The sequence below is a fragment of the Onychomys torridus genome, chromosome 11 (assembly GCF_903995425.1).
Source record: "Onychomys torridus chromosome 11, mOncTor1.1, whole genome shotgun sequence".
NCBI classification, from domain to species: Eukaryota; Metazoa; Chordata; class Mammalia; order Rodentia; family Cricetidae; genus Onychomys; species Onychomys torridus.
In genome coordinates this window covers 58,880,933-58,897,641 of record NC_050453.1, presented here as the reverse complement: position 1 = coordinate 58,897,641, position 16,709 = coordinate 58,880,933, and the positions used below count along the sequence as shown (strand labels likewise).

The window sequence follows — 16,709 nt, the reverse complement described above, 5'->3', positions numbered from 1 at the left end:
AGTGTTTTTACTGTCCTCATTAATATTGCTTGCGTCCGTCTTTGCTCTTGTAGTTCAAGCTGTTTTCTCTACCTGGAGACTCCTCCAGTTTCAGTACCCTGCCTCTCGGGCTTTACTATTTAAATCCTTGGTGGCCAAGTGTATGACCTGATTGAATCATCGATTATAGATCTGATCTCTCTGCTAGACTGTTAACTTCTTGAGAGCAAGAATTCCGAAAACTTCAGTGGTCAACTGAACCATAAAGGATAAAACCCACCCCAGGCGGAAGGCCCCAGCCCCTCCCAGTTAGGGGGCGGGGTGGGACCTGGCTCCGGGTGGCAGTAGGGACTTTTTTCCTCGCCGTGGCGGCGGAGGCGCACGGCGTGGGGTAGCGGCAAGACGTCGTCGGAGGAAGGCTGAAAAAGCCCTGGGTGCTGCCGTTGCTAGTACAAGTCTGACTTGTCGCCGGAGCTGCGCGTCTGCACGGGTTTCGGACCGAGCGGAGCTTGCTGCCGCGGTCGCCGAGCCTGCCCTGTGCTCGCCCCTGCCCACGTCGCGGTGATGGAGCCGGCCACCGTGCTGTCCCCGGGCCCGCGCCCGGCGCTGCCCCTCGGGGGCCCGGGCCCGCTGGGCGAGTTCCTGCCTCCCCCGGAGTGTCCGGTCTTCGAGCCCAGCTGGGAAGAGTTCGCGGACCCCTTCGCTTTCATCCACAAGATCCGGCCCATAGCCGAACAGACGGGGATCTGTAAGGTGCGGCCGCCGCCGGTGAGTCAGCCAAGCACCCCGGATCCTGCTCGCGGCTGGGGGAGGGAGCGAGGACGCGCGGCCGGGGAGGCCCGAGGCGCGGGGGTGGGGAGCGGTCGTCCGGCGGGCCCAGTCAAGTTTGGGGTTCCTCCGTGGGGGGGAGTTTGCGGCGGCGGGGAGGAGGGCGCGGGTGTGTGTGTGTGTGTTGTGCTGTGCTGTGGGGGGGCGGCTCGTCCGGGTGGGATGCGGGCTGTGAGCACAGCGGGCTCCCGCGGTGGCGGCCCCGGGGGCCGGGTCACCCGGTGCGGCTCCGGGCCGGGGGTGGTGGATGGAGGTGGGGGACGCCGGCGGGCTGGTGCGCGACACGGCGGGGCAGCGGGTGCGAGCTGGAGTGGTGGCAGCCGGCGGGGTGGTCGCCGGGGAGTCCTGCCGAGCCCGGCCCGAGGCGCGGACGCGGAGGCAGGGCTCCGGGCCCCGGCCCGGCTCTGGTGCCTGGTCCTCGCCTCCTCCTCGGGGTGCGGGGGTGTGTGATGGGTGGGGGTGGGGGACTTGCGAGTTGTCGTGCGAGGAGGAAAGTTTTCAATATGGCGGCGGGAGCCCCTGGTCCTTTGTGTGGTGGCGGCGTCGGCCCGGAGCTGCCCTCACCTGAGCGCCCCACCCTCCCGACCCCGGTCCCCCGCCACCCCCCGGTCCCTCGGCCTCCTGGTGTCCCCGGGCCGGGCTGGGGCAGGGGGCGGCCGGCGCCACTGGGGGCGGGGGAGGAGCCGCGGGGTCCGGCCGGCCTGGAGCGCCTGTGTGGCCCGGGGGGGCGCAAGTGTCGGGGCAGGGGGCGCGCACTTCGGGGACTGTGGCGACAGGACAGCCGTGCGCCCCCAGCCCCCGATGCCCGCCTGCCTGCCCCGGCCCGGCGCTCCCCGACGCGGCGCTGCTCCCCGGGGAGGCCTGGCCGGGGCTGAGCTGCGGGAGAGGCCGTGTTGGTTGGAGGGGAGGGAGATGTCAGCCGAGCTCCGGGAGATTCCTTCCCGGTCCCCAGCCATCCCGCCCCCGGACTCGGCCCACCAGCCCGGGGCTGTAGCGCGAGCCTGGAGCTTGGGGGGCTGTGAGGGGTGGGGTGCCCCCCGAAGCCAGCCCTAACGGCTGCAACGTCCGCCAAGAGCCCGGCCCACTCCTTCCCTGTCCCCCCCACCCCCACCCCGCCCGCAGCCGGAACTGGATGCGCTGCGACACCCCAGGTTTTTCGCCCTACCTTTGGGGATGGCCTGAGTCTTGAGTTGGCCCGAACGACCGTTGGACCGGCCGGGACGGTTGGAGAGGTTTAACTGCCCTGCCTACCGTTTTAAGAATTTTCTATCTCCCCTGCTCCCCACACAAGTGGAAGGAGAACCCCCCCCTCCACTCCCCCTTACCCCTTTCTTCCTTAAACTTGCTCTTTGTAGTGGCATTTTTGAGTTCGCTGGATTGTGTGCGTAATCATTCTGTTCTAGAAAAGCTGTTTGAGAGAGATCCCTGAATAAGCCTTATCTTTCCGCCCACCCCCCCCCCCCCCCACCAGAAAAAAAAAATTAAAACCCCAGACACCATCTTTTAGTTCCACTTGGACAACTTTGAAAACAGAAATGACATAAAATGCCTCAGAAAATAACTGGCCGGGTCAACTAGTCTGGAAATAAGATTCATTTCGCCTGGTGGAGTGGACAGGGCCGATTGTTGTTGCTCAGAGGAAGGTACATTTCTGTTACTGTACAGGCCTGCAGAAGTTACATCCTGGACTGCTCAGCTCTGAGGTTTTAATTTTGAAGAATCGATCACGCATGTTTCAAACATTGAGCGATTTAGCTTTATGTTAACGTGTCAGGAAAGATGAATATTGGACGTTTGCATTAATGGGATGTTATCCAGAAATTAAGAAACTTGACTAAGTTATTAGAAACCAAAATACAAGGGGTTAGGTTTCTGTGAGCTGTCCTCCATGTTGGCATTGTGGTATACTAGGGCTGGGGTAAGTCCTTTATCTTGCCTTCTTTGCCTTTTTTAGAGCTGTTTCTTGGAAAATAGGGTTGCTCTGATTAGGTTTGGCTGCCCATTCCTCATTGGGCTAGCAGGTTAATGGCAGTCTTTAGGATTTGTGTGTGTGTTTGCTTTTTCCCATTTTGAATGTCACACATGATGGCCACCATTTTGTATGGAGAATGCTATGTAGCCTGAGAGGAAAGGGGTAAAGAGGAAGAAATGATCTACAGACATAACTAGTGCTGTTTTGGAGTCCTCCTTTGTGTGGAAGGGGACTGGCTTCCTCCTTTGTTTAACAAACTCCTATGCCAATGTGGAAGAGTTTGCCAGTATTTGCTGTTGGTAGAACCACAAGAAAGAAAATCCAGAAGTTGTAGCTCTTGAACAGAGGAGGCCTGGAACAAAGGCTTCTCAAGAGATGTAAACAGTCTTTGTTTAGGAAGTGTTTCGTGTTAGGAAAGCTGAGAACAAGTGGTTTCATATAGTTGAAATAAGGCAACAAAATAAACCCTTAAGAAATAGGACATATTTTCCATGGTGGTAGCTTTATAATGCCTGTATCTCTAGATGATTTATGTTCATTGAGTTTTTGGAACTCTAGTGGCTAAATTAGAAGGATTTGGAGACTGTGGTATACTTTTAGTAGGTAAGGGGGAGAATTATAAAAGCATTTCTATTTCCTTTTGTTCTTCGCTTTGTTTTATCTTTAATTAGGTTTGCTTTGTACCTGCTTTTTTAGTGCTTAAGCTGCTTAACTTGTGAACTTAGGATGTTTACATTATTTTGTATGAGTGCATAAGAGTTGACAAATTTGTGAAAATATAGTAAAAGGTAAATGTGATAAAAATGATGACTTAAGACTCTGTGCAAACCTCAAGTTTAAAAACAGTAATGAACCTTACTTCAAAGTATAAGGGGATAGCCAAGCTTATTTTCAGAAGTGAGATCATTAAACATTAAAATTAATTTTACTTCTGTTTTTTCTTTAAAATGCAAGTATTAATTTCCTCCTTAGTACTTAGATGATTAAGTACAAATGTTGTTTTCACTTTGTAATATTTGGAGATGAGTTATTTTAGGGGTATTAATATTAGTCAAAAGTTGCCTTGCTCAGTAAATATCTTTTCGAATTTCCCAAATTTGATAGAAATGTATTTGATGGCTTTAGTAATGTTCTTGCTGTCCAATGTCTAGCATGGCTGTAGTTAGGCAGAGTCCACACATGTCTCCCTTGACAGTGACCAAAAGTCAGACATTAAACCAAACCCAGATGGTACAATAAAGGCTGTTTTCCACTATTGGCTGCCTTGGGTGGTTTGTTTGAATCCTTCATCTGCATCTTTATAGCCACGAAGTGTAAGACTGTTGTGATGCAGTAAGCCTCTGGGAGGAAATGTTCCTTCCACTCTTGGAGAACAAGGGGGAGTCAAAATACACTTTTCTGTAAGGTACAAGTGCTGAGGACAACAGAACTTATGTCAATTTCAGTCTGTGTGTGTGTGAGTGTGTGTGTGTGTGTGTGTGTGTGTGTGTGTGTGTGTGTGTGAGAGAGAGAGAGAGAGAGAGAGAGAGGCTGACTCACTATAGCTTTGCCTCCTACCTCCTGAGTGCTGGGATTAAAGGCGTGTGCCACCACCACCTGGCCCCCAACTTTTTTTCTAAAAACATTTTGTGTGTATGTATGTGTGTATATTTGCACACGTACATGCACGATATGTTGTGATGCATGCGTGGAGGTCAGAGGACAATTTGTAGAAGTTTGGTCTCTCCTACCATGTGGATTCTGGGATCAAACTCATGAACTTGTTTAATTAGGGCAGTAAAAGTCAAGGATATTCAGAGTACGCAAAAATAGGTAGGCCGAAATTTGCCAAAAACGGAACTTTTAAAGGGTTTATTTAACATGTATATTACATTTTATACACACACACACACACACACACACACACACACACACACACACATATATGGTGTGTGTAGGTATATGTACACATATGTAATATAATCTGTATGGTTTATGTGTAATAAACCATATAGGATCATCTTATAGACTTCTCACCCCTTATTTCATATTTTTACTTTGTGGGTTTTTTTTTTGTATTTTACTTTTGTGTTTGACTTTGGGACCACAGGCATGCCTGTTATCCATAGAGGCCAGAGAAGGCATCAGATACTGTGGAACTGGAGTTATAGAGGGTTGTGAACTGCCATACAGGTGTGGGAACCAAACCTGGGCCCTTGCAGGACCAGCAGGTGCTCTAGGCTACTGAGCCATCTTTCCAGTCACCCATCACTGTCTTATTGGTCCACATTAGGATTTATGGAGAGAAATAAGTGAGGGCTTAGTGTGGTTACACACCTTTAATCCCAACACTCAGGAGACAGGGTAGGCAGATCTCAGGCTAGCCTGGTTTATTTACATAACAGTTCTGGCCAGCCAGGGCTACATAGTAAAACCTAGTCTACAAAACAACAACCACCAAAAATAGGCTGGAGAGATGGCTCCCGATGAAGAGCACTTGTTGGTCTGCAGGAGGACCCAGGTTTGATTTCCAGCACCTACGTGGTGGCTCACAGCCCTCTGTAAATGTAGTTCCATAGGACCCTATGCTGTCTTCTGATCTCTACAGGCATAGGTACCCACATGGTGTGCATATATACATGCAAGCAAACATACACAATCTTAAAACAAAACCTGTGAAGGATGAAGAGATGATTCTATAATTAAGAGCTGTTTGCTGTACAAACATGAGGACTCCAGCTCCAATGGACTACTCACAGAACAAATCAGGTATAGTCCCATGTTCCCTTCTAATCCCAGCCCTGAGCAGAGAGGAGACAGGATTCCTGAGCTTCCCTGGCTCCTGCCTAGTGTTGAAATGTATGGTCCAGCTTCCGAGAGGCCATCCCCATAAGGAATAAGGCTTGATGCCTTCCTTTGGTCTTGTTGCACTCATACAGGTGCATGTACTAGCACACACAATTGTGTATATACATGCAGCACATTAACACATGTACATGCGTACTCTTCACACACAAAACTTTAAAAGTCATTTAAGCTCCCTTCCCCCATATAAGAACTACTTTTGTTGATAGTGCCGTAACTACCAGAGTATAAATTAATTTTTAAACTTCTGTTGTGTCTGTGTTTGTGTGTATGGGGGAAGGGAGTGAGCAGGTGCACGTGTGCTACTGTAGAGGTCAGAGGACAACTTTCAGGAGTTTGATTTCTCCTTCTATTTTGTTCTGGAGCCAGGTGCTGTTTCTGTCAGGTGGAGGCCTGGCTAGCTAGCTAGAAAGCTTCAGAGTGCTGGGATGGGATTACAGATGCCTGCCATGACATCTGGTTTTTTATGTGGGTCTCAGGGATCAAACTCAGGTTGCCAGGCTTGTGCAGCAGGTGTTTCCACCCACTGGCCATCTCACTATTCCCTAACTTTTTATTATAAAAAAAAAGTTACAAGTATTGAAAACAGTTCCTGTAACGATAAAAGGAGAAAGAGCAACAGTCCCGGAATGAAGACCAAACCAGTTGTGGAGACCGTTCTGAGCTAGTGTTCGCTCTATTGCAGTTAGAGGTAACATTCATTGGAGCAGTTCAGAGTGAGCTTTCCAGTATCCAATGAGTGGTGGTCACTTCATCTAGTGTGGGGATTATATATATAGTTCCTGGGTGTTAGCCAGTGCTTTTGTGGTTACGGTTTTTGGAGCTTGTAAACAAACTTAACTGTTTTGAGGACAACTCTTAGCACACCCACAGAGCTGTGTGGGTAGTGGGTGGAGGGCATTTCTTGTCTGCCTTGTTCCACTGCTGGAATTTGCTGTATATTATCTCTACTAATTAGGAAGGGACTTCCTGGTCAGACTGGGCATTTTGTCTGACAGAACACTTGAGAGTCAGGAGTACTCAGGACAGGAAGGACGTGCCTTTTGAAGAGTCTCCTGGGTTAGTTAGGTTGTTAGAGTAACTTTTCTGTGCAGAATAGTAATTTAGCTTTCAGTGTTGATGCTGCAATTTCTGTTTGAGAAAAATTGCCTGTTAACATATGGTATCAGTTTTTCCTCCTCCAGTGCTGAGGATGGAAACAATGCTTTGTTCATGTTAGGCAAGTGTGTGTGTGTGTGTGTATGTGTGTGAGATAGGGTCTTGATATTTTTATCAAGCTAACCTAGAACTCCTAGAGAAGCCCAGGCTGGCCTCAAACTCAGTACTTTGCCTTTACCTCCTGAATGCTAGGATTACAGGTTTATATCACCACACTGGGAAACCATTTTTCTTTAAAAACCTTTAATTTAAAAATTAGGTTGTATGCTGGCATGGTGATACTATGCTGTATGTCTGTAATCCCAGCTCTTAAGGGTCCACCATTTCCAGGGGACCCGACACCCATGGCAAAACACCAATGTACATAAAATAGAAATAAATAATTATTAAAAAATTATTACCCAGCATGTATTTATTCTTAAAAGTCAGTTTCTTTATTATGTAAAAGGAAGGGACTATTTAAATTTTCTGACATTTTATTTACGTATATATGTGTTTGCCTGAATGTGTGTTTGTGCACCATATAGGTGTAATGCCTGCCTGAGGGGGCTAGAAGAGGGTGTCAGATCCCCTGGGACATACAGATGATAGTGAGTCACCACATGGGTGCTGGGAATCAAACCTGGTCTCTAGAAGAGCAGCCTCTGCTCTTAAACCACTGAGCCATCCCTCCAGCCCCTTAAAAAGTTTTAAAGGTGTCTGGAGTTGTGTTTGTGTGTGTCTACATTCATATTCATGCTTGAAAATGAGGGTGTGCACATTTTACAGCATAAGTATGTGGAGGTCAGAATAACCTAAATGTTGGTCATTGCTGGTCCTTGCTTCTTCTTTCTTGTTTGAGACAGTCTCTGCTTTGCCAGTGTGTATGCCTGACTACCTGGTCTCCATACTTCTGGGAACTCTGTCTCTCCTTGCCCTCATCCCCTAGAAGCACTGGAAGTATAGACACTGTCTCCATGTGTTTGATTATATGGTTTCTGAGGGTTCTAGTCCAGATCTTCATGTTTGCACTTTTATTAACTGCCCATCTTCCCAGCCAGCCCTAGAGTTCTTTAATCTGTTTGCATTATGACCTTGGATAGTCTATTTACCCCAAGTGTATACCTTCTCATCCTGCTTTAAAGGGATCTGACACTGACCTAGGGCTACTGTCTAGATTAATTAATGGATTGCAGGAGCTTAAATCTTAAAGGTTTTTTCCCCCCTTACCCATTGCTAAGAAGCCTCTGGGAACAGATGTAACAAGACAAAAGTTTGTGCCAAACACGTATCCCACATTTTCCTACAGTGAAGTTTGATCTATTTTTTTAAGTGAAACTTGGAAAGGCAAAAGCTTAATATCAAAATTAGAATAAGAACTGAGTATGGTGGTGTATGCCTCTAATTCCAGCATTAGTTTAGAGGCAGGAGGATCAAGTTAAAGGCCAGCTCAGATTACATAATAAGTTCTAGGTTAGTTTTAGTTTTGGAAATATAGTGAGACCTCGAAACACCACCCTCAATCCCCAACCCACAAATATACCTGGGAGTGATAGCTTATTCCCAGCATTTTGAAGACAGAGACAGAATCATGAGTTCAAGGTTGGCCTGAACTTATATAGTGAAACCTTGATTCAAAAACCCCAACTAGGGGGGCTAGAGTAGAGTATGGAAGGTTAAGAAGGAGGACTCCATCCATGCAGCCATGGCAAGTCATTTATGCTGTGGTGAGACTTTCAAGTGGTGTATTGGTTTTGGGGTCATTCATACTCTTGTAAACCCATACCCATTCCACTGTAAGCCTAATAAACTCAGAAAATAAAACCCACACAGAGATTTCACCCTTCCAAGAATGTAAAGGATATAGTCCTGTTCATTTGAGAGGGGCTTTGTAATCCAAGGTGTTCATTAACTCCCCTTTTAGTGAGAATGACCATGAACCCCTGATCTTGCTGTCTCTACCTCCCAGGATTGTAGCTATGATTATCATATTCTACTTTATTTATTCACTGTTTTATATGTGTGAATGTTTTGCCTGAGTGTGTGTGTGTGTGTGTGTGTGTGTGTGTGTGTGTGTGTGTGTGAGAGAGAGAGAGAGAGAGAGAGAGAGAGAGCGCTATTGAGTGCCTGATGCCTGTGATAGCCAGAAGAGGGCATTGGATCACTTGGAACTAGAGTTACAAATGACTGTGAGCTGCCATGTGAGTGCTGGGAATTGAACCTAGGTCTTTTGGAAGAATAGCAAGTGCCCTTACCCATTGAGCCATCTCTCCAGCTCCTATTTATTTGTTTTTATTTTTATTTATTTTTTTTGAGCTGGGGATCGAACCCAGGGCCTTGCGCCTACTAGGCAAGCGCTCTATCACTGAGTTAAGTCCCCAACCCTTTTTTTTTTTATTTTTTAAAGATAAATTTGTGTGTATATATTTTGTTCTTTGTGAGCATGTGCACATATGTGTGTAGGTAGGACTAGACCTTGTGCGAACATGCATGTCGAGGCCAGAGGTGGGCGTTAGGTTTCTGGAATTTGGAGTAACAGGTGTTTGCAGGATGTCCTGTGTGATATATGGGTTCTGGGATTGGAACCCCAGTCCTAGTGATTGCTCAAAAAGTGCTTTTAACTGCTGAGCCGCCGCCGCCGCCACGTGTTCCAGTGCCCCCCACCCCCCTTTCTTGAAGCAGAGTTTCCCTATACATAGTGAGGTTTTCTTAGTACCAGGATCTTTAATTGAAGCTTGCGAGGTCTATAAACTGAAAAAAGAATTTTTTTTGTATGTGTGCCAGCCCATACAGTACTAGGTATTCAACCTAGGGCCTCATGCATGCTTGGCAAGCACTATGCTAGTGAACTTGGCAAGCACTATTCTAGTGAACTTGGCAAGCACTATGCTAGTGAACTACAGCCCCAGCATATCTTATGTCTTTTTTTCTGTCTGTGTTTTCTTCTTAAATAACAATCAGGCAAACCTTTTTTTCAATGAAAGTAACTAGAATTTATAATGAAGACTTAGAATCATGGGTCTGGAGATTTATGGGTCTCATAGGAGATTACATAAGACCAAGGGCTTTAAGATTTTTATTATTTTTAACTATGTGTATGTGGGTCTCATATTATTCTTGTAAAGATCTAGTACCCGTGTCAAGCAGCTCATAACTAGCTGCCTGTAATGCCAGTTCCAGGGGTCCCACATCTCAGACTTGAAACCCTAGCAGTAGGGATTGTATTGAAGATCTGGGTATTAGAGCTCAGTGCTTACCTAGGCCATTGGTTCGATCCCCACCAGCTTAAGCCGTGGGTGGTGGTTTAGACCCATAACCAGCACTCTGTCAGAAGTTTGAGGCCAGTTTGTGCTAGGATCGTGTCTTCAAAAAAAAAAAAAAACAAAAACAAAAACAAAAACAAAAATACATGTAATATATTGAGTAAACTGACATTATGCCTTGTGTTAAGATGACCAGTGGGGTTCACTGAGATTTCCTAGCTCCTCCTAATTCAGTGCTATTTGGAATCATGCATGTTTTTATCTAAAATAATTGTTTCCATCCTTAATCTTAATGTATCTAAATTGTAGCAGCACTAAATATCTATTAGTTAATATGTTGCATTTAGAGAAATATGGCTTATTGTTTAGCTTTTTAACTACAGTTTTAAATGTGTCTTTAGTGTATGTCCTGTAGAAGAGTACAGCAACTGTCTATTTTTGTTGTTGTTTTGGTTTTGGTTTTTCGAGACAGGGTTTCTCTGTGTATGTAGCTTTGCGCCTTTCCTGGAACTCACTTTGGAGATCTGGCTGGCCTCGAACTCACAGAGACTCTGCCTTTCGAGTGCTGGGATTAAAGGTGTGCTGGGATTAAAGGTGTGCTGGGATTAAAGGTGTGCGCCACCACCGCCCGGCTGATTTATTTTTATTTTATGTGAATTGACTGGTGTTTTGCCTGCATGTATATCTGTGTGAATGTGTCAGGATCCCTGGGAACTGGAATTACAGACCATTATAAGATGCTATGTAGGTCCTGGGAGTCCTGCAAGAACAGCCAGTGCTAGTGCTGTTAACCACTGAGCAATCTCTCTATTTTTAATTTTTTTGAGACAAAGTCTCACTATATAACCTTGGCTGTTCTGGAACTTCCTGTTCAGACCAGTCTGGACTTGAGCTCATAGCCCTATCTTTACATCTAGTGCTGGGATTAAACAAATCAATTACTTTTTTTTTGAGATAGTTTCTTACTCAGTAGCCCAGGCTGGTCAGGTACTCACTTTTGTAACTGCAGATTGGCTTTGGACTCCTTTGGCAATCTTCCTTTCTCATCTTCCTGAGTACTGGGATTACAAGTATGAGCCATCATACCTGGTTTATTTAATTGGTTTTGCTACAATTTTATATATTGTGTGTATGTGTGATGCATGTATGTAAGCAAGCATGCCACTGAACTTGTCTGGAGGTCAGAGGACCACTTTGAAGTCTGTTTTCTCCTTCCACCCTTACATGGGTCCTAGGGATTGAACTCAGGTCATCACTTTCAAAGTAAATGCTTTATGTGCTGAGCCATTTTGCTGTGTTTACTTTATTTTTTTAAAGTGACTTATTTATTTTTATTTTATGTGCATTGGTATTTTGCCTGCATGTGTGTGTGTGAAGGTGTAGGACGTTACAGTGTGGCTCTGGCTGACCTGTAGACCAGGCTGACCTTGAACTCACAGAGATCCACTTTCAGCCTTCCAAGTGCTGGCATTAAAGGAGTGGGTCACAAATGCTCAGCTTTATTTGGAATCATTTAAAAACATTTAATAAAATTGTATGTATGTTTCCATGCATGTGTCTGCACATGCCACAACACACATTCAAGTCTGAGGTTGGAGGGCAGCTTGCCTGAAGTCAGTTCTCTTTTCATCATTTGGGCCCCAGGGATTAAAGTGGACTTGTCAGCCTTGGCTATTGAGGTGCATTTGGATGGCCCAGTTTTCTGGGATCATTCTAGTCTAAAATATGCCTAGAATTTTGTTGGACGTGAGTGTGTGTGTGTGTGTGTGTGTGAGTGATCCTGGGTATGGGGGAAAATAGAAAAATGAAATTTAGTGGACCAGTATATATGCATGCGATACAAAACAGATTGAACTTAACAAGGGGTTAGAGAGATGCCTCAGTGGTGAAGAGCACCTGTTCAGTTCCCAGCACGCACATGCATACTCACAATCATCTGTAACTAGTTTCAGGGCAGCTGATGACTTTTCTGACCTGTCACACATGGTGCATATACATACATGCAGAAAAATACTTACATGTATAAAATAAATATTTAAAAAATTGGCATCTGGTGAGCTGGCCCAGCAGCTAAGAGCACTTTTTCTTCAGACAGAGGGCTCTGTTTGACTCTTGGTACCCAATGTTGGCTCACAATCATCCATAACCCTAGTTACAGGTGATTAGATGCCCTCCTCCTCTGACCTCGACAGGTAACACACACACACACACACACACACACACACACACACACACACACACACACACACACAGAGAGAGAGAGAGAGAGAGAGAGAGAGAGAGAGAGAGAGAGAGTTATTTGAGCAAACACTGAAAGACTTAAACAATAAACAAGTGTAGGCTGGGCATGGTGGTGCACTCCTTTAATCCCAGCACTGGGGAGGAAGAGGCAGGCAGTCTACAGAGCGAGTTCCAGGACAGTCAAGACCATACAGAGGAACCAGGAAAACAAACAACCAGCCAAACAAGTAATGGATAAGTCTAAGTAAAAAAATAAGAGGAAAAGGAAAACTTACTAAACAGTTTACTTCCTTGGGAGAATTGTTCATTCACTTGAGCCTAACATAATTTGGTGTAACCATATTAAGCAATAAGTAGACCAGAAACCATTGCAGTGGGACTTGAAATTCCTTCTGTTCTCTATCAGTGCCTTTTATATCAGCCTGTCAATGACCAGAAAGAAATAATGCTGTCCCATTTTCACACTTAGTCTACATCAAGGAATTTGTTATAGGGATTTATAGTTTTCTTAGAATCCTTCGTGAAATTTTTGTTTGTTTGTTTGTTTTTTAGACAAGGTTTCTCTGTATAGCTTTGGAGCCTTTCCTGGAACTCACTCTGTAGCCCAAGTTTGTCTGGAACTCACAGAGATGAGTGCCTCTTCCTCCCCAGCACTGGGATTAAAGGCGTGTGACACCACCGCCTGGCTCCTGTGCCACCAACGCCGGCCTGTACAAAAATGTTTTGCCTGCATGTACGCACTTTCATTGTATGCTTGCCTGGTGCTTGAAGAAATTGGAAGAGATCTTTGAATTCTTTAGAACTAGAGTTATGGGTGCCTGTGAGCCTCTACGGTGGTGCTTGGAATCCATCCCAGCTCCTCTGAAGAGAACAAGTACTCCTGACCACTGAGTTGGCTCTCCAACCTTCAGCATGAACTTTGAGAGCTTGTTTGGAGGTTCTAGCAGGGGAGTGCAGCTACGCATATATATGCCCTTGACCAAAGACAGGTCCTATCCAGGGAGGTCATGTCCTCTTTACTTGTGCTCATAGCTTCAGGAGGGACACATACATGTGGGACATCAAGGACTGAAGGGGACATCTATCTGCCTAGCCAGCCAGGTCAGCAGAATCTACTCTGGCACCATGAATTTTGAAAAGATTGTTTGCATTACAGGCTTGATAAGATTTTGAGGATCTGCCAAAATATAAATTACGCCATTAGGTAACTTTGGCAGACCTTTTCAGGGAAATCTTATGAGAGTAAGGTCTCAGCTGGGTGTGGTGCCATTTAATCCCAGCACTCCAGGAGGCATAGGTGGGTGGATCTCTAAATTCAAGGCCAGCCTGGGCTACAGAGTGGGGTCTATAGACAATAAACAAACAAAAATGAAGAAAACAACAACAAAAAGGTCCCTGTGTGGTCTGGTTATTCCCCTTACAAATACATTGAAAAAGATTAAAAACAAATACAAAAAGATTTTTAAAAATGTATGTTCCTTTATGTGTATGACCGTTTCACCTAAATTCATTTGCAGTGCATATGTGCCTGTTGGGTCCCCAAAATTGGGGCTACAATTGGCTGTGAGCCACCATTTGGGTGCTGAGAATCAAATCTGGGTCCTCTGCAAGATCAACAAGTGCTCTTGACGTTGAGCCATCTCTCCAGCTCCCGGAAGATACAGTTTTTTATTACCAAGGCTAATGCGGTGCTGAGGATCGAAGTGATGAAAAAATGAAGTGATGGTCTTGCACGTGTTAAGTAGACAATAGATAACCTTTTGAAACAAAGGTAGGATTGCAGGATGTTTATAAACAACTTTTTGAAACAAAGATATGATTGGAACAGGCAGTACAGAATCATTTGTAGTTAAGGTTACAGCCCAATCCTTAAAAACAGACCTTTAATCATAGACAGGAATGAACCTAGGAGGCTGTCAGGCAACGTACAAGGCTCAGTCTCTCAAAACAAAAGCAAAACAAATACCCTTATTCCTTACAAAACTCTAGTAGAGAGCCTAGTAATTCTTTGTTTTTTTTTTTTGGCCGGTGTGTGTGTGTGTGTGTGTGTGTGTGTGTGTGTGTGTGTGTGTGTGTGTGTGTGTGTGTAGAATGTGGCTGGCGGTGGTAGAGCATGCTTTTAATTCCAGCACTGGGAGGCAGAGCCAGGCGGATTTCTGAGTTTTTGAGGCCAGCCTGGTCTACAAAGTGAGATCCAGGACAGGCGCCAAAACTACACAGAAAAACAAAATAACAACAACAAAAAAAAGATTCATGTGTGCGTGGAGGGTGCATTGTATATGTACAGGCTCACAGGAAAGCAGAAACCAGAACAGGATTGTGGGGTTAGGGTGTCTTCCTCTATTACTCTCTGCCCTATGATCCTGGACATGGTCTTTGACTGAACCAGAAGAGCTGGTCTTTTCAGTTAGGCTGGCTTTCCTGGAAGCTCTGGTGAGCTGCCTGTTTTCACCCTGAATAATGTCATGCCTGGCTTTTTACGTGGGTGCTGGGGAGTCAACCCCAGGTCTTCGTTTCTGGAGCAAGCGTTATTCTGACCCATTGAACCATCCTTTGAGCCCTTCCACCTGTCTTTTGATTCTATGAAGTGAAATGAAATGCAATGTTCCTTAAAGAGCAAATAATATATCTTTAACCACAGTGCTCGGGAGGGAAAAGCAGGTGAAAAAGTAGGTGGTTCAAGGCCAGCCTGTTCTACATAATGCCTTCTAGGCCAGCCAGGGATACACAGTGAGACTCAAGAAGAGACAAGACAACTCAATATGAGTTATATAGTGACTGGATGGAATATTGGAATAAAAAAGGGATAGTAGTTTAAAGACAAAGAAATAGGAATAAAATATAAAGTGTGGACTACTTCAATCAAAAAAACAAATGTGTTGTACTAATGCAAGATATTAATAGATTGCTATTTTTCTATAAATCTAAAACTTAGAAAGGCTACTGAAGATCATTTTGATCACTGGTGCGCTTTCTACTCTTCTGACGCCAATAGAAGAGCTCTCAAAGATGAGTTCGGCTGGGATATATAGCTCAGCGGCACAATACTTGGCTGCTTTACATGTCTTAAGGCCCAGGGCTTGCTATTTTTATTGAAAGTATATAGGGTGGGTGCTGGAGAGATGGTTTAGCTGCTAAGAGCACTGGCTGCTCTTCCAGAAGGGTCTGAGTTTAACTCCCAGCACCCCTATGGCAGCTCACAACTGTCTGTAATTCCAGTTCCAAGGTACCTTGACACCCCCTTCTAGACTGAATGGGCACTGCATACATGTGGTACAAAAACATACATGTAGATAGAACACCCATACACATAAAATTAAATGAATATATTAAGAAAAAGAAATACAAAGGAGCCCATTGGACAGCAGCTCTCACCAGAACGTTGTGTGTTTACATTGGATCCCCTGGAGCTGGAGTTAGAAGTGGTTGTGAGGGCTGGAGAGATGGCTCAGAGGTTAAGAGCACCGATTGCTCTTCCAGAGGTCCTAAGTTCAATTCCCAGCACCCACATGGTGGCTCACAACCAAAAAGAAAAAAAAAGTAGTTGTGAGCCACTTGATGTGGGTGCTGGGAAGATGGCTATCTTTGCTGGCCATCTCTAGCCCTTGTTTTATCTTTGTTTTCTGTGTGTATGTATGTATGTATGTGGGTTGATGAGTGTGTGCCATACCAGATGTGGAGGTCAAAGGATCATTTTCCAGAGTTGCTTCTCTCCTTCCACTGTGTGGATCTTGGGAATGAACTGCAATCTGGCAGGCTTGGAGATAAGTTCTTTTACTTACTGAGCCATCTCACTGGCCCAACCACCTGCTTGATGATAAAGACACCTAAGTTGTTGCATGTATGTATTTCTCAAATCTTTATTAAGGTGATAATTCTTGTCAACCTCAACTGAAAGGATTGCTAACTTAGCTTAAAGACTCTCTAGGATTTCTTTGACTCTTAAAAATTAAACCTATAAACTATAAGAATATGGACTTAGGAATCTGCTCTTCTGCTAGCATTGGAATGTAATCCTATGAGTACATAATTATGATGATGAAAATAAATAAAAATAAATGAAAAGAAGAAAATAAGCAACTCCTCCCATAATTCTGATGACCAACTTTCACGGTATATGCAATTAGGAAACTGCTTTGGTGCATAGTTAATGTTACTCTTAGAAAACTAACAAGAATAGGCTCTTTTTTGAAAAGTTTTTTTATTTAAATTTTCTTCATATATTTTGATAGTATTCTTTCCCATCCTGACTTTTTCCAGATTCTCTCTACCTCCTTACCCCGTCCATCTTGATGTTCCCTCTCTCCCTTTCAAAAATAAAAGTGAAAAGGCCAAGAAAAAGAAAATAATCCAGCCAGCAGTAGTGGCTCAAACCTTTAATCCCAGCACGCTGGAGGCAGAGCCAGGAAGATCTCTGTCACAAAAACCCTAAAGTCTGGTTTCTG

General features: G+C 45.0%; 1 protein-coding gene across 1 annotated transcript in view; it reads left to right on the top strand.

Annotated features, from left to right (window-relative positions):
- The first annotated feature begins 380 nt into the window (after nucleotides 1-380).
- The window catches only part of Kdm5b (lysine demethylase 5B), a 74,118-nt gene continuing 57,789 nt past the window's right edge, over nucleotides 381-16,709 (top strand). Inside the window, exon 1 of the mRNA XM_036202153.1 lies at nucleotides 381-747. Within this exon, the coding sequence (XP_036058046.1) occupies nucleotides 544-747 (204 nt within the window). The 5' untranslated portion in view covers nucleotides 381-543. The remainder of the gene's footprint in view (nucleotides 748-16,709) is intronic.